General features: G+C 44.6%; 1 protein-coding gene across 1 annotated transcript; it reads right to left on the reverse strand.

The window, feature by feature from the left end:
- Nucleotides 1–7,180: 7,180 nt before the first annotated feature.
- OSTC (oligosaccharyltransferase complex non-catalytic subunit) lies at nucleotides 7,181–25,308 on the reverse strand. Its single transcript, XM_083178408.1, has 5 exons — nucleotides 25,156–25,308; nucleotides 24,912–25,071; nucleotides 13,957–14,050; nucleotides 8,395–8,592; nucleotides 7,181–7,358 (listed from the first exon to the last, which is right to left on the reverse strand). Exons 2-5 carry the CDS (start codon nucleotides 25,048–25,050, stop codon nucleotides 7,340–7,342), a joined length of 450 nt encoding a protein of 149 aa, XP_083034534.1. The 5' UTR covers nucleotides 25,051–25,071; nucleotides 25,156–25,308; the 3' UTR covers nucleotides 7,181–7,339.
- Nucleotides 25,309–25,720: the final 412 nt, after the last annotated feature.

Below are 25,720 nucleotides of genomic sequence, written 5' to 3' on the forward strand. Positions count from 1 at the left end.
TTTTTCCATAGGAAACAATGTTAAATGGGCCACAGAGGCCAAATAGGCACCCTGAAGTGTGAAATGGTGCATTCAATGCCCGCGATGGCCCCGATTTTTTACTAATGATGCCCACGATCAAAATCGTGGGCGCCCTTCTAGGTAAAGAGTACCAAAATATCTATTTGAAATTCCCTTGCAATTTGACAGACAGGAAGGTGCCGTATGTGGGTGGTCACCTGCTCTGTTCTGGGAATATCAGGAAAAACTTAAGGGAGGGTCGTCACCAGCCTCAATTAGCCTGTCTCTGTCACAGACTTGTGGAAGGGTCAGACTTTCGCACATTTGCACAGACTGGGAAAATCATTAGAGAATGAGCTAATTGTTTATTGATATCGAATAGATATCCATTGGCAATTCTCTTGCAGATTTGTATGGTGTGGGTTTTTTTTTTGCCTGGGCCCTGGATGACAACTCACAGTCACCAGTTTTTGCATGGGGAATGGGACAGAATACCAGTGCACTAGTACTAATCAAATTGTGATTATCAATTTTCAACAAAAATTGTGTAATGAATCATCTATCAGTGCCTGGGCACTAATAGATGATGTGGAGGTGCTCCCCTGAGAGTAATTGAAGTTATGAAGAAAGAAAGAGAAAAGCCTTATTCTAGTTCACTCTTAGAGGCAAATTCCTTCTTAGCTGGACAAAACCATGTGCACTGCAGGGGGGCAGATGTAACATGTGCAGAGATTAGCTTTGGGTGAGTTATTTTTTTTCTGTGCAGGGAAAATATTGACTGCTTTATTTTTACACTGCAATATAGATCTCACTTTGAAGGAAAACCCCACCCAAATCTAATTCTCTCTGCACGTTACATCTGCCCCACCTGCAGTGCACATGGTTTTGTCCAGCTAAGAAGGAATTTGCCTCTAAAGGCCCCCTTACATTTGTCTGATTTTTTACAACGACAAGTCGGACCCGATTGTCCCAGCAGCTCCCCGGGAGGGATCACATGCGATGGCACTTCATGTGCCAAGTTTTGCATGTGATAAATCGCATGCGAATTATCACATGCAACTCCCGGGGAGCTGCAGGGACAATGGGAGCGGGGGACAGCAGCAGGGATGTGCCCGCAACCAGAGAGAGGGCGGGCGGGGGGCGCAGGGAGCCGGGCAAGAAGTCGCTGGGCAGGGAGCAGGGGGGGCGGCGGCGCAGAGTACCAGGGAGCCGGGCAGGAGAAGGCGATGCAGCAGCAGCAGCGTGAGTGGCACAAGCAGCAGAGCGCTTCCAAAAAAAGAAAAACCCCATACAAACGCCTAGGAAGCCATTTATTGGCTGAGACCTCTCTCAGCCAATCAGCGATTGGCTGAGAGAGGTCTCAGCCAATTAATGGCTTCCTATGCGTTTGTATAGGCTTTTTTTTGTGTAAGTGTTGCTGCTTGCAGCGTCTTCTCCTGCCCGGCTCCCTGGTACTCTGCGCCCCCCCCCCCTGCTCCCGCTGATGCTGCCCGGCTCCCTGCGCCTGATCCCTCTGCTCTGGTAGGTCCCCTGTTGCGGGGGAGCACGGCTCCGGGCAGCACATAAGCTCAAATCTTATGTGCAGCCCGTCCGACCTCCCGTCTCTGATCCGATGCGCACGGGCCGCGCATCGGGTCGGAGGGGATGTCTCCATATGCGATTTGGGACGGTTTCACGCCCCGATTCATCCGAATCGGGCAAAATCGTGCCCAAATCACATAATGTAAGGGAGCCTTAAGAGTGAACTAGAATAAGGCCCTTTGTTTGGGGGCACACTTATTAAAACTTAATGTTTAATTATGTATATATATATTTTTTAAAAGACAAATTTTTGGCAAATTAGTCATCACGAAACACATACATGACACCAAAAAACATGTAAACAACGTGAAATAGCAATAAGCTCTATTTACAAGATGTATGTTAATCTTATGTACCAGTCAGATTTCACTCATAAGTAAAAAACTGTCTCTCTGACAGTCATTAAACACTGTAGTGTGAGATACCTCAATGTATATGGTAGACCGAGTGCCTTATTAAGAGAAATATTTTTTTATATTGGTGAGCAATTTTTCAGAAAAAAGAAAAATAGGCCCCATAAGATCTGAGGGAATCTGTAGAGATAAACAGTTTTTTGTGTCTATTATATAATGTCACTCTAGTGGCATCTAGTGGTCTTAGTAGTAGAAAGTATACACAGCGAGAGGAAAAAAGCTGAAAAATTGTGTCAATACTGTACAGTATATCCCTGCAATGTGTTTGTTGCACGGTAATGCTGCTGATTGTTGTACCTGGGTTGGCTTTACCAATCCCCACAATTGAGCGAGTTGATCCGTGTGACAGTAGCAGATATGGATATAGAAACAGAAAGTGGTGATAGATAAATTGGATAAATAACACTGTTTAACTACTGGACACGCTGCTTTCTCCCATATACCTATTGCATTGATGGGCGATGAGCAGTGTATTTCGTCTCTAGTGTAATTGGAAAAAGATGCGAAAGAGACTGAACATCTTTAGGTATGTGACAGATTGTGGCTTTTTAATAATTTTTTAATATTTTATGTACAGCCAGAAAATTCAGAAAAAAGAATAAAGGGTACTGCTTTCCTAGCACAGCGCCCACGATTAGCATCGCAATAATCGCAAGCATCGTATGCATCTTATGTGTTTCTGCACCACAAGATGCATGCGATGCTTGAGATTAATGCGACTACAGTGATTTTTTTCATCATACCCATTTTTAACGCATGCATCGCATCACTTGTACTGTAAACATACATACAATGTATGCGATGGACGCGATTTCATACATTTGGCGCTCACAGGCCCATCACGAATAGGTCCAATTACCCTTTTTCTGCATAGTGACATCTCTGATTGGTTTATTAACCATTATTCTGCATAGTAACATATGTTTACATAACACTAAACATGTTTTCACTGTAATTCCAATCCCCTGTGTGAGACACCTCCTTCCCTGAAGTTTCTTTGTGGGTTTGTGTGAGAAGTGGAGGTGTCTTGGAGAGCTGGTGCATTTTTATTGAGATTTGGAGAGTGAGTTTCTGATGTTAAATGCAGCCCCATGCCAAACCCCCACTATAAACGTAAACCCGAAGCGTGGCGAGCGGCGGCGGTACGCATTCTCCGACCTTTTCATACCCCCACTATCCACATCGGCGTGGAGTTGAGAATAGAAAGTGTGGTGAGCGCAGTGAGGGGACGCGGATACCTGTGAAGCCTGCGAGGGGACGCCGATACCTGTGAAGGTATCCGCGGCCGCTCGCCACGCTTCGGGCTCGCCACACTTTATATTCTCAACTCCACGCCGACGTGGATAGTGGGGGTATGAAAATGTCGGAGGACGCGTACCGCTGCACTCGCCACGCTTCGGGTTCACGTTTATAGCGGGGATTTGGCATGGGGCTGCATTGAACATGGTAAGCACCCATTTGGGTGCTTAACAGCACCCGGGGGGTTGATGTGGGGCTGCATTTAACATTGTAAGCAACCATTTGGGTGCTTAAAAGCACCCTTTAGGGTGATTAGACAATTTGTACGTATAGGGGGCATACATACACCATAGTATATCGCACCCATCGCATTCATTGTACATCTACAACTACATACAATCCATACAAGTGACTCGATGAGTGTGATGCTTGCGATTTAAACGCATACATCGCATTGCACGCATCGTAGCTAACTATAGTACTGTTTTTCATACGATGCCTGCGATTTAAAACCCTAAATCGCAGGCATCGCACAGATTGTATGCCATATAAAAATGTACATGATTACTGCGATGGGCGCCGTGCTAGGAAAGCAGTACCAAATAAAGATCAACATAAGAATAACTGTATAACTCAGATAAAGACAAGTGTTTATAGCAGAGGCACTTATTAATAGATATCTCTGATCCCTATACACAGTACTGATACATCCTTGCTGCAGTCACACCAAAGAGCCACTATTGGCACCCCAGGTCATGTGCCAATATTCTTGTGTCGGGCTTCTTCTTTGCCGAAAATGATATTCTGTAGGACACTTGTATATCTATGTGCAAATAAAAGATTGCTAACAAACTATTATAATCGATGATGGGTTTCCAGGGCTAGAATATAAAATGTAATCTAAAAGATAAAAAACAGTGCGCTCAGTGACAGTCCCTCTTTACATCTGCCATGAAACTACAGGTCCCATGACAAGTCTGCACAGCAAGCTGCCTTTCATCACAAAAGGGGTCCACAATTCTGGACCTTTCTCCTTATACTACCCATACACTTGTGAGATACAGTATTGCATGCATGATAAATCGAATGATTGTATGCATTTTTAAGGGACCATTCCACTTAATGCATGGGCACACCATCAAATGTTGCGTCAATAGATGGTATGTGCTGCACATATCTATCAAATTGCAGGAGCGTTTGTATGAGGTTTTTAACCACATGCGATCGCTCAAATGCAATCCATGGGTGGGGAGCGGAGGGGATGCTTCCAGAGGCGTGGGGTTTCAGGTGCAAATGCAAGATTTGCAAGGGGGGAGTGATGCATGGGGTTGAGACTGAGGTGAATTAGTATATACCTAAACCATTAAACAAGTGTAACTAGATACAAAAAATAAATTATATAATATCTGGGTGTGGTATGACCGGCCGTGATCTCGTGGTCAGTATACTGACATCGGAATTCAGGCCGCCAGTATTCCGACAGAGGGGTGGGTGCTAAAATGCCCCTTGCGGGCTGGGCGGCTCACTGCGTTCGGCCACAGGTTCTATTCTGCCTTTATGGACCCTAATGAGAGAATAGCCCGTTGGTTGGGATCCCGACCATCGGCCAGTCATCCACCACCCCAATATCTATCTACTGAGCTAGTCTATATACCGGATAGATAGATGAACCATTTCAGTGCCATTGTTGCTGCGAGAGATGTGCAAAATATCTGCTAAAAATGCCAGCCTCACAGCAACTATTTTATTGGGATACAGTCATTGGGTCACCAGTGCCTTGCATACAATCCTATGTTGTACAGTCTATCAAGTTATACATAACATTTGATTTTGTGCTCTATGCATATCTCCCTTGTCCTCTTGGGGAGAAACATTATCAAATCTAGATCAAGTTTAAAACGGACTTCACTATCCATATGTTCCCATTCTTTCTTATGATACTTTTAATAACCTAGTGTACTTGGCTTTTCTTTTGTTGATCCATTAGAAAGTAGCTTGGATACCATCTATCCCCATGATTAGAATGAAACATTTAAGTAAAACAAAAAAAATATATCCGAAAGTCACAAATCTGACCACATTTAAGGCCCATAAACACTAGTTCAGAGGTTCTCAAACTCTGTTCTCAGGACCCCACACAGTTCACGTTTTCCAGGTCATCTGACAGGTGCACTCATTACTTATTGACACATACTGTATTAAAAGATCCACAGGTGTAGCTAATTATTTCACTTGATTCTGTGAGACTTGTAAAACATGTAGTGTGGGGTCCTGAGGACTGACTGAGAACCTGTGCACTATTCGATTTTGAGCTGAAAAGAGCTCACTTTTTTTCAGTTTCAGCTCAAAACCGCCTAGCGCAGGCATGCCCAAACTATGGCCCTCCAGCTGTTGGGAAACTAAAAATCCCATCATGCCACAGTTTTGCTATTAGGGAATGCGAAAACTATGGTAAGGCATGCAGGGATGTGTAGTTTCACAACAGCTGGAGGGCCATAGTTTGGACATACCTGGCCTAGTGTGTATGGTGATGGGCGCTCCCGCATCATTGCCGGCCATTGTCCTGGTTAACAGTAGGAGTAAACAGCTTTCCATAGTCTCCTACTATGAAAAGTCATTCACCCCCATGAAAATCGCTGTTTGTATGCACTGGATGATTTTCTGGCCAGCGATGTGCACTTTATCGCTGGCCATACACAGTGGGCAAAAACACCCAGTGCGTATGGATCTTTACTTGTGGTAAACTTTATAAGGATGATGTGGAGTATAAAAATGCTAGTGTAGATCATTTCTGTTTTCATCAGAGATCAAAAATGTTGAACGGAATTGCCGTAGTGTCGGCCACGTGAGAGGATAGGACTTTCTCTTTCTTACGTACTGTTTCAAATAAGTTTAGAAGGGTATATACACATGGGCATGTGCAAAGTGGATGTGCTGAGGTGCAGTCAGTGACATGGTACGCTGGCTAAAAACAGCCCCTCAACAATGATGTCCCCTATTTAGAACCACCAGCCAGTGCATATAAGATTAAGGGTAATGCAGATTAATTCTTGACCATTTTTACTATTCACAAAACTGTACTCATGTATACTGTAAACGGATACACATAGGTGTATTTGGGGTGTAATATAGCTCACAGACAATATCTAGGTAGACAGTCAAAAGGTCGACACCAAAAGTTAGACATGTATTAGCTAGGCATTGACAAAAGTAAAAATGTCAACATGGAAAAATCAAGGTGTACATGGACACCATTTAAGTGAACCTCATCCCCTCACATGTCTCTCTGCGCTCACCATACTTTGGGCACGATGCCTAGCTGCGCTTGGCACACTACTTTATTCTCCCTTTATGCCCACTGGGATGGTAAGGTATTATTAAGCCTGTTTAAAAATAAAAGTATGTTGTTGGGATATTGAGTGATTTGGCATGTCTAACTAATATATGTCTAACTTTTGTTGTTGACCTATTGACTAACTAAACCTTGCCTGTCAACCACCTGGAACCCATGTATTTCATCTGTTCTCCACTGTGACAAAACACACTAGCATTTAAAATTCTCTCACGCACAGTATATATTTAACCAAAAGTAACGTGGAGGACAAACAACCGGTATGCAGCGGGCTGCTTTTGTTTGAAAACATAAATCAAAGTTCAACTTTTTTTAGTAAGTTATTAATTGTATATTTCAGATTAATTGAAAGGTAAAATTCAAGCAAAATATAAATACATGCAATTCATAGTATATTTCTTTTGCTCACAGCAATTTTAAAACCTTTTCTGATTCAGTTTTTATGGCTTCTGACACATTATACCTTCTCTTGCTTTGTACATGTGATTTTAAATAAAAATGAAACACCAATAAGAAAAAAAAAAAAGTTTTATTTTGAACCAAATAAGGACATGAGCAGTAAAAATGGGGTGGGGTGGGGGGGGGGTGGGGGGGGTGTATACAAAAATATTTCATTATTGTTAAACAAGGTCCTTGAGGAAATTCACTTTCTTGTCTCTAGAACACAATTTCGACATCTTCTTACAGTGTGGACATTATTTTCTTTTCATTATTACTGCTCAAAAACTGCAAATGTAAAGTGCTGGCAATGTGTTTAGCCCATAAGGTATCCGCTGTACGGAAGAAAAGAAAAATCATTAATTATGTGTTTGAGACGTTACCTTCAACAGCCATGCTGATCTGGAACCAATCCTACAGTAAGGAAATTATTGAGAGAAGACGAATGATATAAACTGTATGGGTCAGAGGCATCTTTTGCATAAATACATACTAAGGCAGCACGGATGGTGTAATGGTTAGCATTACTGCCTCACAGCGCTGAGGTCATGGGTTCGATCCCCACCATGGCTCTAACTGTGCGGAGTTTGTATATTCTCCCCGTGCTTGCGTGGGTTTACTCCGGGTGCTCCGGTTTCCTCCCACAATCCAAAAATATACAGATAGGTTAATTGGCTTCCAACAAAATTAACCCTAGAATGTCTGTGTGCGTGTACATGTGGTAGGGAATGTAGATTGTAAGCTCCAGCGGGGCAGGGACTGATGTGAATGTTCAAATATTCTCTGTAAAGCGCTGCGTAATAAGTATGCGCTATATAAGAAACTGGTAATAAATAAATAAATAAATAAATAAGTTAACAAAACAAACTCTCCCACACGAAGATAAACTAAATAAAATAGTACTTTAGCGCACATGGGGAAAATAGTGCACCTTTTTAAGTTATTTTAGAAATCAAAGTGCCAGTATGCCCACCGAGCCAGGATTCTACTTGTACAGCAACAGAACAGCTTTAGGTTCCCCATTCTGATTCGGTATACGGTCCTTAAGTTCGACATGCATTGGGTCAACCACTAAAGGTCGACTTCACTTAAGTCTACATATAAAATAGGTCAACAAGGCTAAGGTCGACAGGGTTGGAAAGTCGACACAAGCATTAGGTTGACAACGGTTAGGTCGACAGGGTGTGGTGGTAGAGTGGAAAGCATCAAGAATATAAAATAAACACGTGCTAAAGAGTTCTGCAGCAGAATAACCTCTGTCTGGCTGTTCCAGCAATACAATCTTTTTTTTTAAATCAACATGGCAGATACGTGGATTGACACATTATCATCGGTCCTAGTATCACATAAGTCATTAAGAGGTCAACTTACGGCAGCTTCATTCTCATGAATACTCTGGCCATGAAGAAACTGAGCAAGACACAGACAAATCCAATGAACAGCAGCAAGAATCTGTTCAGCTTGGGGATATTTGGTGCATTAGATCGATCCAGGATTATGAATCCTAAACCTCCCATTGTAAAAAGAAAGCTTGACGCCAGGCCCTCCATGATATACTGACCATTCACTCTGTAGTGGAAAAACAAAAACATAATGAGCCTAAAGCCAAATATTATTAAAGCTACTTAAAAGGTCCATGTATAAATGCACCATTAATCAATGTAAGACACTATACCCCCATCTCCTAAGGTAGCTACATTGTGGGCAGTATCAATAAGCGTTATTTGTTTCTAATAAACTAATACATTTATGAAACTGTGCACCACCACAAAATGGCTGCCTACGTTGTACTACATGCAATCTATTTTTGTTTTTCATGATAATGTGCTACCACAAAACTGGTGACTACATAATATATTCTAATTAAGTTTACAAATGTAGAGCATGTATGACAAGTTTCTTAACACACACACTCCACTTAGAAAAATAGGGCAAAGTAAAAAATCCAATTAAAAATAGGAAATTAAGTACTGTAAATGTTGTCATCGTATTTGAAAGTTACAAGACCAGCCAAGACTAGAGTAGTGTAGGAGGCTCCCTGTTCTGGCTCCTCTTATAATCATCCCTACTCCAAAAGGGTAGATTTGTCTCTTAAATAGGGGGTTATTCAATCACTGATGTTTTTGCCAGGCAAACAGCCAGCATCGATTTGCCAATCAGTAATTAATCACGGCCGTTATCACCCTAACAACGGGTGAACATTCCTGGAGAAAATTCCTTCAAAGGGGGTGAATTATCAGAACACCGGGCTCACTTTATGGCCGTTGGAATTCTCTGAAAAGTGCTCCATAGGGGTACTCCATAGGGGTGCGAGCAATTTTCAGCGAATTCTGCCCTGCGAAGGGTGCGAGTTAGGCTTAATTCGAGTGCCGTTTTCAGCATTAAAATGGCACCCAAATGGCAACTCGCACCCTTCAGGGTTAATAGGATCAACCACTAAGATTGAATAACTCCCACTCCCATTTAAACCCACAGTTAACCCCTTCCCGACATTTGACGTACATGTACGTCATGGTCGGGAAGTACTTCCCGACATTGGACGTACATGTACGTCATGACTTGTAACTGTCACTGCGTCTAGAGACGCGGTGACAGTTAGGAGATGTCTGCTGTCCCTGACAGCAGACATCCCCCCTCGCCGCCCAGGGGGGGCAGGGGTGCCCCCCCCGGTCGGCGATCGCTGTGATTGGCTGTTCAAATCTGAACAGCCAATCTCAGCGTTTCCTGTGTTACCGGCGGCTAAGCCGCTCGGTAACACAGAAAACGGTGGTGATCGGTGCAGCACCGATCACCACCGAGCGGCAGCACCCCCCTCCCACCCACCCGGCACTCACCGGGCAGCTCCCGCAGGTCCCCCGGCAGCAGCAGCAGCACGCCAGGTCCCCCGGCAGCAGCAGCAGCACAGATCCTCAGCGCACGCAGCGCTTCCCCCCTCCCACCCCACCAATGAGTTAAACAATATAAGGTACTGAAATATATATATATATATCTCAGCCAATCTCAGCGTTTCCTGTGTTACCGGCGGCTAAGCCGCTCGGTAACACAGAAAACGGTGGTGATCGGTGCAGCACCGATCACCACCGAGCGGCAGCACCCCCCTCCCACCCACCCGGCACTCACCGGGCAGCTCCCGCAGGTCCCCCGGCAGCAGCAGCAGCACGCCAGGTCCCCCGGCAGCAGCAGCAGCACAGATCCTCAGCGCACGCAGCGCTTCCCCCCTCCCACCCCACCAATGAGTTAAACAATATAAGGTACTGAAATATATATATATATATATATATATATATATATATATATATATATATATATGTGTGTATGTGTATATATATATATACACACATATATGTATGTGTATATATGTATATATATATATATACACACACATATATATATATGTATATATATATATATATATACAGATATATGTGTGTATATATATGTGTATATATATATATATATATATATATATATATATATATATATATATATATATATATATATATATATATATATATATATATATATATATATATATATATATATATATATATATATATATATATATATATACATACACACACACACACACACACACACACACACACATATATATATAGAAAGATATTCCCGACATATGACGTATATATACGTCATGGTCGGGAGGTCCCTGACAGCAGACATCCCCCCTCGCGGCGATCGCTGCGATTGGCTGTTCAAATGTGAACAGCCAATTGCAGCGTTTTCTGTGTTACCGGCGGCTAAGCCGCTCGGTAACACAGTGATCGGTGGTGATCGGTGCTGTTAAGTACAGCACCGATCACCACCGATCGCCAGCCCCCCCCCCCTCCCACCCGGCAGCCCCCCTCACTCCCACCCACCCGGCTGCCGCAGCGCCAGCACCCCTCCCACCCCCCCGCCAGCCGCAGCGCCAGCCCCCCTCCCAAAGCTGGTGACCAAAATGGGGTCACTTGTGGGGGGGTTCCACTGTATTGGTGCTTCGGGGGTCTTGCTAATGCAAAATAGCACCCACCATTCATTCCACCACCAAAAATCACTCCTTCCCTTCTGAGTCCTGCCATGCACCCAACTGGTATTTTTTGGTCACATGTGAGGCATTGCCGTACTCGGGAGAAATTGGGGCACAGATTTTGGGGTGCTTTGTATCCTTCATTCCTTGTGAAAATGAAAAATTTTGAGCCAGAACTGCATTTTTCTGTAAAAAATTACATTTTTTTACACACAAATGCAGATCTGGCTCAAAATTTTTCATTTTCACAAGGAATGAAGGATACAAAGCACCCCAAAATCTGTGCCCCAATTTCTCCCGAGTACGGCAATGCCTCACATGTGACCAAAAAATACCATTTGGGTGCATGGCAGGACTCAGAAAGGAAGGAGTGATTTTTGGATTTTGCAGCACAGATTTTGGTGGAATGAATGGCGGGTGCTATGTTGCACCAATACAGTGGAACCCCCCCACAAGTCACCCCATTTTGCAAACTACACCCTTCAGGGAATTCATCAAGGGGTATAGTGTACATTTCAAACCCCCAGGGGTTTCACCAATTTTGATACAACTGAGCTGTGAAAATGAAAAATTAATTTTTTTTATTTTCACTGCCCAGTTGTACCACAATTGGTGAAACCCCTGGGGGTTTGAAATGTACACTATACCCCTAGATGAATTCCCTGAAGGGTGTAGTTTGCAAAATGGGGTCACTTGTGGGGGGGTTCCTAACTTTTAGCATCTTATGGTGCCTAGAAACCTACATGGTGCCTAAAAAGTAATCTCATAAAAAGGAGGCTCCAAAATCAAGTAGGTGCTCCTTCTATTATGAAGCCTGTGGTTTGGTCACCGTGCACACTAGGGCCACATATAGGATATTTATGAAAACCAAAGAATTGGGGGAATCAATTTTTAGTCACATTTCTCTAGTAAAATCTACTGTATTCGTTAGAAAAATGTATTAAAATTGAAACTCTGCAAAAAAAATGAAATTTTGAAATTTCACCTACACTTTGTTTTAATTCCTGTGAAACACCTAAAGGGTTAACAAACTTCCAAAATGCTGTTTTGAATACTGTGAGGGGTGCAGTTTTTGAAATGGCATCATTTATGGGGGTGTCTCACATACAAGTCCCTCAAAGTCACATCAGAACTGAACTGGTCCCTAAAAAAATCAGTGTTTGAAATTTTCTTGAAAATTTGAGAATTTGCTATTCATATTGTAAGCCTCCTAGTGTCCAAAAAAATTAAAAGGAAGTTGAAATAATGATGGAAATATAAAGTAGACATATGGTCTATGTTAGTTATTAACTATTTTGAGTGGTATGATTATTTGTCTCACAAGCAGAAAATTTAACATTTTGCAAATCGCTAAATTTTCCATTTTTTCACGACATTTTGGTATTTTTCACAAAAAAACACAGACTGTATCGACCCAAATTTACCACTAATTTGAAGTACAATGTGTCACGAAAAAACAATCTCAAAATCACTGGGATAAGTAAAAGCAAAAAAAAGTTATCCCCACTTAAGTGAGAGATGTCAGATTTGAAAAAAATGGCTCTGTCAGGAACGCCAAAACTAGCTCTGTCAGGAAGGGGTTAAAGGGACTCAAAATCTATAGAACATGAAAATTATTTTAGATTTCATATATTCATTGCTTGGATACTCCTTATCCCCCATCACTGGTAATCCCGGAAATTTTCCAGGCTCTGAACCAGTGCTAACACTGGCATTCCTGGAAAATTTACCAGTGTCTCCCCCTCCTTGCGCTGGGCAGCGCCGCAGAGCGACGAGCTTAGCTTCAGCCCGGATCCTTTCTCCTGGCTGTGTGTAGCATGACCTTGCTAATGACATTCCACACACAAGCCGATGTTTTTTTTAGAGAGTGCTCTATAAAAAAAAAAAAACACATACATTCTCATCCTCATGGCACACAAAAGTTGCATGCACACGGTGAGATTTTGGCTATGTACAATTCTGACTATGCAATTTCCCTTGAACACCCTAGAGCCCAGATCCATACAATATTAATTAGATTTATTTGAGATTTTGACTATACGGAACACAGGGCTATTTTTCAGCAGGCTCCAGCAGGAACTGAGGCCCTTGTTCTAGTTCACTCTGACAAAATATTTCTTAGATGGACAAAACCATGTGCACTGCAGGTGTTACTTGTGCAGAGATAATTAGATTTGGGTGGGGTTTTACACCTGCCTCACCTGCAGTGCACATGGTTTTGTCCGTCTAAGAAATATTTTGTCAGAAAGAGTGAACTAGAATAAGGGCCTCAGTTCCTGTTGGAGCCTGCTGAAAAATAGCCCTGACGGAACACTAACTTGTACACAATACACTCCAAATTGGCTCGCTTGCACAGTAAATAATTTTCTTGTGATGTCGATCCCATGAGGGCAAGCATTGGCATCGCAAGTGGTATACACACTGCGATTTATGCTCAAATCTCACTGAGTATATGTACCTTTATTACAGTCCAAAATTTAGGGATATCCATGCTTCAGCCCAGGTGATAATTAGTACCTCAGTTATTTTTACTTGCTGAAGCCTGGCTACCACTAAAAACTGCACTTGAGGACCAAGTTTGTCTGCTTTAAACAATAATTGAAAGCTTCTTTCAGCCTCTCAAACAAAAAGCTTGTTTATCACTAGTCCTGATTACAGACATGTTAGGAATCAAATTTTCAAGTAACTTGAAGAAGGTATCCCACACAAGTCATTCTCTTACATAAAAGTTAAAGACCTATTTAAGTATGTATCTGACATAAAAATTGTTTCTTAAAAAAAAAAAAAAAAAAAAAAAAAAAAGATGTATACGACTGCTTAGATGCCTTCCAACAAATCATGATCTCTCTAAAATCAGTTTGAACAGGTCACTTTATTTTTCTGAAAATGTCTCCCAGCGATCTCACCTGTAGGCTAGAAAAGCCACCGGTCTCTGGTGTCCATGTTCATCTGTCATTGAGCCAACGCTGGGTGGCTCCACAATGACATCATAAATGATCCCTAAAAACAGTGACAGATATTAATGGCATGTGGATTGCAATAAAAAAAAAAAACACATTAAATTGCTAGGTATATATGGATATGCTGTTTAGACTGAGGATATTAAAATAGGGAAGCAATTACATTGAAGAATACAGACTAATGACAGCCAATCACAGTATCAAGATAGTCATACAAACTGCAGCCTAAACCTAGTTACAATATATTTCTGTCACTCTCTCTAGTATACAATGTGAAATATAAACTAGTCCAGTAAATTAATATATTCTATTTACAGGACCAATAGCTTTGCTATTCAGTAAAAGTTCACTCACACACTGACTTGCCATCCCCAAAGTAGACGGTCCAAAACTGACTAAGATCACCCTCACCTTTTCACTCAATGACTCTCTGGGGACTGACCGACCACATGTTCAAGATCGACTGATCAGACAATTCTTGACCAAGAAACCACCCTCAAGGTTCTGGAACCTTTTTCACTCCCAATTGACCACTGAAGTCAGTGCACCACGCAATGGCTGTCCTGGGTTACCAGAGCTGAGCAGAGGCTATCTGTCTGCGTTGATCAGTCCGTGGTGGCCTGTCACAGCATGTAGCATCTAGGAGGCTGGTAGGAAATTACGAAGAGTAGGCCACGAGTGAGGAAATGGCCCAGCAGCATCACAGAGTAAACATATAGAACATGGTCTATAGCAGTGGTTCCCAAACTGTGTGCCGTGGCTCCCTGGGGTGCCTCGGGACACTTGCAGGGGTGCCCTGGGTTGGTGGTCCAGGACCAGTTCAAATTATTTATGATCAATTATTTATGGACAAAACCAGTGCTGGTGTCTGTCAATCATAAATATGTGTACAATCAGAAGCAAATCCTGCCCTTTACTATATAAATGAACTTAAGAAATGAATATAAACACAATCTACTTAATTTTCTATATATATTTTTGGGCCTAGGGGTGCCGTGGAAAAATTCTGATACTCTAGGGTGCCGTGATTCGAAAAAGATTGGGAACCCCTGGTCTATAGTGTTCAAACTTAAATTTCATGCAGGCCAATTATATATTAGGGTTTTAACCCCTTTCATTGATCAGCCATAAGATTATATGTCAATTTTAGTCATCAGTAATTTGATTATGTAAATGCCTACATATCCCTAGTTTCAGAATATTACTCTTCAGAAAAATTCATATGCTTCTACCTACTTTTTTAGTTTAATGTAATCAGAAGAAAGAGCAAAAACTTAAATGTTTGGATCTTGTTTTACTAAACATCACAAACTTGGAACTCAATTGTTCTACTCTACAGCTGCCATTAGATGACACACGACAAAGCAATTCATTTGTTCCTCCGTTCGAGCGCAAATAGCCATTGGTACACATACAACACTGGCACCTTTGCGGAGGTGGGTACAATTGAAATGCCCTGATGGCCAACCAAATAACAATGTATTTCTCCAAGAAACATTTTAAAGTGCTGCATTTGTAAGGATATATTTATTTTTCTTGCCATTTTGAAAGACATAATAGGCCAAATGCACCAATCTCCAAAAGGTGATAAAGTGGAGAATGAAACCCCCAGCCAATCAGCTGATTGTTAATCACTCTCCACTTTATCACTTTTCAAGCTTAAGAGGCCTACACAAGTAGCGAATGCTCAGCTGAGCGATCTGTCAGGGCCAGTGTTCTCTGATGAGAACACTGGACCTGACCGATTAATATCCAGCGTGCTGAATATTGATAGCCGGAGAATAGTGATGCACGGGGCAGCACATCACTACGGCCCCCACACACAGAGTGATGTAGGGGCATGTTCTAAGTGACCAAAAATCCCTGTATATAGTTACATGTGTAGGCCCCATCAGTACATCTGGCCCTGTATGTGTAGCCAAGAAAGAATACCATTTTTCAAACTAAACTACTGACTGCATCAAAATCAGGGTACCCCTGACAGTATTGAAGACTGGATTAGGGATATCTGGACCTTATCACTGAACTTTACTCTATGTAATCAGATGTTGCTTACTAAGGACAGCATTGAGTCGGAAACTACAGTTTGTCGGAAAACGTCAGTTTACACTTTTTTTTAGTCAAATCCATGATTTGAACTATTACATTTTTTTTTTATTCCCGACAGGTCGAAATGCTCTGACTGGTCAGAAACCAAATGGATTGGTGGAATAGCCAATCCAAAAATCTGTGTGATTGTCAGAAACGGGGCCAAATAAGACAGGTTTTGGCCCGTTTACCGACAACCTCAATTCGACTTGGATTGAGGAGATTAGGCGGGGAGGATGGCGCCGGTTGAGCAGCAGCAGCTCACCCCTTGCCGCCCTCCTGCTGCTCACCCGGTCTGGCAACAGCTATCAGATTTGGCCACAGATTGAATAGGTATTGTCAGATCCATTCTGACAAATGCCTGTAGGAATGGATCCGACTAACTGAATACTGAACTGAAAGACTGAACTGAAAGACTGAAAACTGAGACTGGAACTCATTGCCGGTGGGGGTGATTACAGCGACTACGGTTAATGAATATAAATCAAAACTGGATGCATTTTTGGCCACTATGGGAATCCTATAGATATGACTTACTCAAGTCAGTAGTTACAATTTAGATAGGTTGAACTCGATGGACTAACATCTTTTTTCAGCATCAATTACTATGTTACTATGTATGTTTTGTTACTATATGAATATACCCATAAGTGGTAAGTAATGTGGAAGATGGGGCACTCACTAGTTTTTAGGTACCAGAACAGGGGTGAATAGGTACACTTTTGTGTGCCCTAAATCCACCCTCCCGGCTCAAGAGTGTTTCTGCAGTGACCGGTGGAATGGCTTTAATTTCTAAAGTTGGTCACACACACACACACACACACACACACACACACACACACACACACACGTATATGTACAATCTGTCTGGTGGGAACAAAAATCTGACAATGTATAGGAAATGACATTCAAGCATTTGCTCCCAAACACTGGAAAACAGACAATTATTGTTCACACAAATTGGTTAAATCCATCTGATCTAACAGATATGTCCAAATAATAGTTTTTGTTCATTTTCCAGCATTTGGAAGCAAATTATTTAATGTCAAATGCTGTCATTATCACATTTTTGTTCCCACCAGACAGATTGGACAGAAACATCTGTATGTGTGTATCCAGCTTAAGAGGTCAAATTGTGATCCAGGTCCAAATACTCTCTATAGAGGTGTCAACTTTAAACGCCACCAGATAAAAAGCCCCGCCAATAACCAGAGACCAGTCTGTGGTGTGAAGGTATACGGTCATTAGGTCTACATCAACTAGGTCGACAAGCATTGGGGTTGACACCCCTAGTTCGACAGGCAGCAAGGGCAACATGGGTCTAGGTCGACAAGCATTAGGTCGACATGGGCTAGGTCAACAGTCAAAAAGTCGACATGGGGTTTTTCATTTTTTATTTGAGCTGTGCCGACAGGCGATATTTCATGCCCTACCATCCACTAGGGCGTGATGGGAGAATAAAATAGTGTAGAGAGCTTAGCGAGGCACCGTGCCCGGAGCATCGCGAGCGAGTGGATGCGGTGCACTTCAAACTGTGTCAACATTCAGGTAAAAAAACAAAACAAAAAAAACCCCATGTCGACCTTTTGACTGGGTAGACCCATGTCGACCTAGTTGGTGTAGACCTAACAACCCACACCCGGTGTGAACAGGTTTCAAAGACATTATGGGGAGTACTCAATGTAGGGGCCCTACAGCCATGACCCTGTCCCGTTCTTGGCCGACTCGACAGGGATTTTTCGGCCTGGATTCAATGTCCCACCTGCCAAGCGACGAGAAGGGGGCGTGGCTGCGAGAAGCGTCTGAAAATCAGCAAGCTGCGGCCGGGAGCTCAATTCCCGGCCGTTCTTGGCAGAACATGCACGATTGCTTGTGAAGTGGGGCACATTCTGCCGAGATCCCTGTTCAATGCTGTCAGGGAATACAGCCTTGAATAGGGCGCCGCCGCCATTTACACTGTTGGGAATGGCGGCGGGAGAGGGAATATCCCCCTATGACACAGCTTGAAATCCAAGTTCAGTAACCCGGGCTGGACCTGGCATTTTGATATCAATGTGTTAATGCCAGGATGGGGAAAATGCTCCTCCAAAACTCAGAAATCTTTGATTCCTGCAGTGCAATGTTTTTTTCAGATGATCACACATGATCTCCATTTTTTAATGGGCCACAGTGTTAAAGAGTTAACAATCTTTCAAAGGCGGGTGCACAGAGAGTGAAGGTGCCCAGATTAGAGGAGCAGGCACTTCAAGTGCCCATACCGCCTTTCCTGGCTGCAAATATTTTTCTATAATGCAGAGCTTGACAATTATTTTTTAAATCTAGGAGCTAGGATGAAAGTGTAGGAGGCAAACACCGTGCGATGTACACCATGCATTTTGATTTAGATCACATGGCATTTAGATCAAAATGCATGCGCGTTTTGACCTAGATGCAATGCGATCTAGTTAAAAAAGTACGTGCTGCACATATATTTTGTACCGTATGATGCACGGTAGTGTCCATGGCCTCTCACGGTACAAAATGTACCATGTATGGGCACCATAAATAACCCACAAAAAAAAGCTAGAGGGGGGTTGGCCACCGCTGCCGTTGACTGTGGGAGAGAGTGAGGGGATTGAGGGTGGAAGAGAGGAGGAGGGATGAAGAGGAAAAGAGAAATACATAGTAGATGACTTAAGGTGCCCATACACTGCTGCGATGTCTCGCAGCAGTGTACGGACACCCGACAGACAGCTGCCAGGACCAGGGACGCATGCGATCCGTTGTGATGTATCGCATGCATCCCTGCTTCCCGCCCACCTCGCCGCCAGGAGAAACGGGTGGTCAGACGGCCTGCCGGTCCGACCACCTGGTCGGGTCCGATTCACACGGGACCGCGCATCGGACCCGACGGCATGTCAGGGAGGTCGCAATGGGCCGAAATGGACCAAAATCGCCTCAGTGTATGGGAACCTTTAGAGATAGGGTGGGAGAGATGGGGAGGGGAGAGAGATAGTGGGTGTGATGGAAGGAGGCAAAGGAATAGAGGGTGAGAGGGGTAGAAATTTAATTAGAATGGAATATAAGTAAATATTACCCCACTGCCTGTCTTATGATGCATGTTGCTGCCAGTGGGCATCAGCTGTCTCATCGATGGGGAGGGTACCAGTAGCCAGTTCCAGCAGCTGTCGTGTGGAACCATCAGCACTGCAGACCATGCTCCTCTTCTTCGTTTGTGGCCGCGGTGCGTGTAAGTGATGTTGTATGGGCCAGCGGCGCGAAGGCAGCATAATTACGTCAGACCAGGTGATGGGAGTGAACACAGGATTAAGCCTACTTTCGGGCGGGAGACAGACGGACAATGACGTTGGATGCCTGGGGTGGAAGACAGCATGTAGGACACATCCGCTTGTGGCATTAACAGGGGTGCGGGTCGGGTACGGCACAGACGCCGGAGAATTTGCATGAGCAAACAAGGGTTGTATAAAGGCACAGTGTAAAGTAAAGTTCGAGGACTGGCTCTTCCATACAGGCAGGGCCGCCTCCCTTAGCCACTCCCCTCACAGACTGGATAGACTCCCACAATACCATCCAGCCCAAGCATCCTCTTGGAACCTCTTCACCCCCGATCCGGCTCCGCCTTCCACAGACAGTCATTGGCTGTCATGCACCTGTCCTGCCGCATACACAGCCTCTGGCAGTCAAACTCCCAATGATCCCTGCTGTCAGTGGAGCCAGCCCTAGGCTCGGAAGGCATACTCCTGAGCTTTCCAAATGCTCTAGGCATTTGCCTATGCCTAGGGCCGTCACTGCCCACCAGATGAGGTCACAGAATTGCATTCACCAGGAGGGGGTGAGGTCGGAGGGGGCTGACGCTGGCCTCCACTAGGAGGGAGAGAGAGAGAGGTTTAGCACCAATGCACGTGTTGCCTTTGATCTGTTGAGGAGGGCAGCGCTACCACGCTGGTCAGTGAGGACGGAGGGGGAGAGGGCCGCACTGGTCAGTCAGGAGGGAGAGAAGGGGGGGGGGGGGTCGAGCACTGCCCACGACCAGATCATGCTTCCTCCCTGCAAAAAAAATCTTGTCGCCATGGCGATCTGGCCCCCAGGATTTGTCGAGGCCTGTTGTATGTATTATCACAGGGCTGGGCAACACCGGCCCTTCAGTTGATGAACTACACATCCCAGCATGCCTTGCATCAGTTTCAGCATGGCCACATAGCAAAACTAATGCAAAGCATCCTGGGATGTGTAGTTCACTAACATCTGGAGGGCCGGTGTTGCCCAGCCCTGTATTATCATCTTGCACAGATCTTTATTTTTTAAGCGCTGCACACACTGGGCGATAAAATGAGCGATATCCGATGCATGCTACCACAGGCCATTAACGACCCCCTCCGTGTATCAAAGATGACAGGGCGGATTGTTAATGAGGGTCATGCAGAATGGCCCCCAAACCCCCCATATGTGCCATAATCTGCAAGTGCATTAGGTGTGAATGCACCTTCACTTAAATTAAAGGCCCATACACACTAGTAGACTTTCATTTCAAAAGACTTTGCCAAAATCTTTGATAGATATATCTTTCACCAAAGTAGTGCGTACACACTAGACTATTTTCCTCAAAGAGCGAGAGACTTTACTGAAAATCTTTCGGTACTTGTGAGTTATCTGGGCGTCCGATTTTTTGATTGTATGCCTTAAGTTAAGGCATACAATCAGATGCGATGCGATGCGATATCGCATCGCATGCGACCATCGGATGCGATGACCCGATTTTTCCATAGGAATCAATGTTAAAATGGACTGAGTCCATTTTAACATGGAATTCAATGGGAAAAAGGGGTCCTTTTCATACCCCTACTATCCAAGTGGGCATGGAGTTGGATATAAACCTGTGGCGAGCGTAGCGAGCCACCGAGCCCGAAGCGTGGCGAGCCCCGCGAGGGGACGGTATTCCGTGTCCCCTCGCGGGGCTCGCTGCGCTCGCCACGCTTCGGGCTCGGTGGCTCGCTACACTCGCCACAGGTTTATATCCAACTCCATGCCCACTTGGATAGTAGGGGTATGAAAAGGACCCCTTTTTCCCATTGAATTCCATGTTAAAATGGACTCAGTCCATTTTAACATTGATTCCTATGGAAAAATCGGGTCATCGCATCGCATCGCATCCGATGGTCGCATGCGATGCGATGCGATGCCCCGATCCGACCCGATTTAAAAATCGGACGCCCGGATAACTCACAAGTACCAATCTTTCATATACAAGGCTATTTACATAATGGGCTGGGTTTGAATTCCAAGGGTGGGAGCAGGGTCCATTTTAATCAGTGCATTCCTGTTCTTGGTGCCTGATTCAGAACTGATTGCTGGCAAAATCCCAAACGTGTGCACGGCAAACATTTTATTTGTAGCCGTGCACATAGGGAGAAAATTATTCACACCATCATGTCCATTACACATTATACCACATACTAGAACGCCCATTACACAATATGCCACACACCATTGGGTGATCGGCAGTGGGTGATAGTGATGGATAGCGGGTGACAGCAGTGTAAGGGTGGTGGATGAGGGTGACGGGCAGTGGGTGATAGTGACAAATAGTGGGTGATAGCGATGGATAGTGGGTGACGGCAGCATAAGGGCGACATCGGTGTGAGGGTGACGAGCAGTGAGTGATAGTAATGGATAGTGGGTGACCGCAGCATGAGGGTGGTGGATGACAGCAGCGTGAGGGTGATGGGCAGTGGGTGATAGTGACGGATTGTGGGTGACGGCAGCGTAAGGGTGGCCGGTGATGGTGACGGATAGTGTACTGGCTGGGGGGGCACATGCCATCCTGCCACCCGACACAGTCCGCTACTGGAACTTGGGCCCCTAGGATTATGGGGCCCTAGGGCAACTGCCCATCAAGCCCTTGCATTAAGATGTCCCTGAATATATACATTGCTGGCCTGTGCCAGCAATGTATATATTACTTGCTAATACGTAATCATTGGTGCCCTGTGGCACCAATAATATATACATTGCTGGTCTGTGCCAGCAATGTATATATTACTGGCTTATTAATAACATTGGTGCCCAGTGGTGCCAGTAATATATACATTGCTGGCATGTGCCATCAATGTATATATTAATGGATTATTAATAACATTGGTGCCAGTAATATATACATTGCTGACCTGTGCCAGCAATGTATATATTACTGCATTATTAACATTATTGGTGGCCAGTGGTGCCATCAATATACACATTGCTGGCATGTGCCAGCAATGTATATATTAATGGATTATTAATAACATTCGTGCCCAGTGGTGCCAGTAATATATACATTGCTGACCTGTGCCAGCAATGTATATATTACTGCATTATTAACATTATTGGTGGCCAGTGGTGCCATCAATATACACATTGCTGGCATGTGCCAGCAATGTATATATTAATGGATTATTAATAACATTGGTGCCCAGTGGTGCCAGTAATATATACATTGCTGACCTGTGCCAGCAATGTATATATTACTGGCTTATTAATAACATTGGTGCCCAGTGGTGCCAGTAATATATACATTGCTGGCATGTGCCATCAATGTATATATTAATGGATTATTAATAACATTGGTGCCAGTAATATATACATTGCTGACCTGTGCCAGCAATGTATATATTACTGCATTATTAACATTATTGGTGGCCAGTGGTGCAATCAATATACACATTGCTGGCATGTGCCAGCAATGTATATATTAATGGATTATTAATAACATTCGTGCCCAGTGGTGCCAGTAATATATACATTGCTGACCTGTGCCAGCAATGTATATATTACTGCATTATTAACATTATTGGTGGCCAGTGGTGCCATCAATATACACATTGCTGGCATGTGCCAGCAATGTATATATTAATGGATTATTAATAACATTGGTGCCCAGTGGTGCCAGTAATATATACATTGCTGACCTGTGCCAGCAATGTATATATTACTGGCTTATTAATAACATTGGTGCCCAGTGGTGCCAGTAATATATACATTGCTGACCTGTGCCAGCAATGTATATATTACTGCATTATAAATATCATTGGTGGCCAGTGGTGGCAGAAATATATACATTGCTGGCATGTGCCAGCAATGTATATATCACAGACTTTAACATTGTTGGTCAGCGGAGGAGCAGGGAGGATGCGGCCAGTGGGCTGGGGGCGGGGCGTTCGGCTGGGGGGGCGGGGCACTCCGACGTGCTGCTGTGTACTGTAGCCTGGAGGAGGGGGAGAGGAGGCTGAGCTGCGTGCATATCTGCAGCCTGTGACCGGACAGCGTGGGAGCAAGGAAGGGTGAGTATAAGCAGGGGAAGGGAGCGGGCGGTCAGCTGGGCTGAAAGTCTGGGATCTTTCAGCCCGGCTGCCGTACACATTTAGCGATGATTGCTAAAAAACCAGCCATCATCGCTAGATGTGCTGGTAAAACCAGCAGACTTCCCACCTCGCTAGCGATGATGCGGGAGCGCGCATCATCGCTAGTCGGGGATCTCTGGCCCATACACACTAGGCGATTTTCAGCTGAAAAAAAGTGTGTATGGGCCTTTAATGTGTGCTTAGGATAGTTATAATTTTAAAAAGTCCCAATTGCAGATGCATTGTAGAGCATAATGGTTAGATTTTCCCATCAAGAATGGACAATGTAATGCTCTTCAGAGCAGGCATTTAACTTTTAAAAAGTGCCATGCATTACCCATAAATTCTATAAAGGTAAAAAAATGCATTTAATCAAAGAAAAGAGGCACCTACTGTATGTTATGCCATAAACAATGCAGACAATAAAACATGCATTAACAGGGGGTTACAGGTGAAGGTTTGAAGTGTCTGTTGGTCAGATTTATACGCACCTACTGGGATTCTTTTGACGTTAATTTACTAAAATGGGAGTTCCACTGAAGATGGGTTGCTGCTATGGGCAACCAATCAGAATAAACTTATTTATCACCTACTTGAAGATAAAATAAACTGATTAGTTGCCCAAAGCAACACCCCATCTTCAATAGAACTCCCATCTTAGTAATACCCCTTTTACACCAAAACGCCGGGTCGCACCTGGGTTTTTGGACCCAGTTTCAACCCAGGTGCGACCCACCATTTGTTACCTTTTACACCAGCAATTTTCCCCTGCACGCCTCCCCCCGGCGGAGGCAATTCCTGAGCCAGCGCTGGGACCACCGATCGCCGTGCCCTCGACTGCCACACTGGGGGCAAGCCCAGCCCCAAGGTAAGCTGATGGCCTGCCCCCAGCCCCCGTGCACCCCCCCCCCCCCCCCCCAAACCAACCTGCAGTCAGGAGGTTGGGCTTCCCTGTAGACGGGAGCATTTACACTGCTCTCTACCCAGGTCCTGCCCGTGTTCTACTCTGGTCAGGACCTGGGTAGAACTCCCGTGTAAAGGGACACGGGTTAACCCCTTTTACACCACTGCTGACCCGGGTCAAGGATGGTAAAAACCCGGAATTTGCAGGTGGTGTAAATGGTGTGTAAATAAACCCCTCTGTACGTAGTCTGTCTTTTGGATCTAGGCATTCCCCATGCTGGGATATCGTATGTGTCCATCCTTCCTTGAAGGGTGTAGAGTGGTAAGAGCCTCTATGTCACCTTGCAACCTCAGACAGCAGCAGATATTACAGTTATACCTGTCACACACACCGGAATAGCAAGTATGTAGACACAGTGATTGCACTACTACAGGTGCACAGGCACAGAGCGTGCAGGCTGCTGGGGGTACATTTGACAGCAAATGACCCCTTCATAGTACATTGCAGGCCGGGGCTGGATGCACAACACTCACCTCCAGTGATGAGAAAGTAGGAGACCACTACCATGGCGTACACCGTCATAGCGGAGGGCATATGCAGCCAGGACGGCTTCTTTAGCTTGAGGTTCGGGCATTCCAGCACCGTGAAAGGGATTCTGTACAGGCTCTCCATCCTGCAGCCGCCGCACGCTGCCTACACAGCACACAGAAGGTTAGTAATGAGCGGGCACCGCTGCTGCTGGCTGAGCTCCGGCGCACAGGAACACAGCTCACTTACCGCCTACAGCCGGGAAGGGAAGGGTTTGTGCTGCGCCGGCACTCACTGATCAGACCGGACCTGCATAGGCCTGACGTGGCGGTGCAGCTGGAGAGGGGAGGCGCGCACAGCGGAAGGAGGCGGGGCCGTGGCTACTGGCGGAAGTCATGGAATGGCAGGAATGGCAAATAACACATATCCGGTTGATGCTCCAATTCCGGGAGTTGCTGCAGCCAGAGATGGGCGAAACGGATCATTAAGCTGAGCTGGGACACGGCGGTTCTCTCAGCGAAAAGATGCGGATCTTTTAGACGGGGCCTCAAACATTTGAGGTCCTTCTCCTTTGCAGATGGGACTAGAAAGCAGGAGGCTGAGTTTAAATTTGAGTGACTTTTGTGCAGTGCAGTGTAGTGTGGAGTGAGCTTTCTATCAAAACGGAGTGCCTGATAAGCATATGGCCCAATATCACGTCAGTAGTCTGATGGGCGGGGGCGAATGCATTGCAGGAGAAAATGATAGGGGGAGCACCATGATATGAGAGGGTTTGGGAGGGGGATGGGGTGTTAGTGGTGCCAGTGTACATGCT

This window comes from Crinia signifera, chromosome 1, assembly GCF_055691185.1.
Source record: "Crinia signifera chromosome 1, ASM5569118v1, whole genome shotgun sequence".
Lineage (NCBI taxonomy): Eukaryota > Metazoa > Chordata > Amphibia > Anura > Myobatrachidae > Crinia > Crinia signifera.

What these genes read in the sequence shown, in the direction of transcription:
- OSTC (XM_083178408.1), bottom strand. Translation starts at nt 25,050, where the DNA reads ATGGAGAGCCTGTACAGAATCCCTTTCACGGTGCTGGAATGCCCGAAC. An exon ending in CTACTTTCTCATCACTGGAG is followed by an intron (nt 14,051 to 24,911) that starts GTGAGTGTTGTG and finishes CACTGTTTTTAG; the next exon opens with GGATCATTTATGATGTCATT. An exon ending in GTGGCTTTTCTAGCCTACAG is followed by an intron (nt 8,593 to 13,956) that starts GTGAGATCGCTG and finishes TTTCCACTACAG; the next exon opens with AGTGAATGGTCAGTATATCA.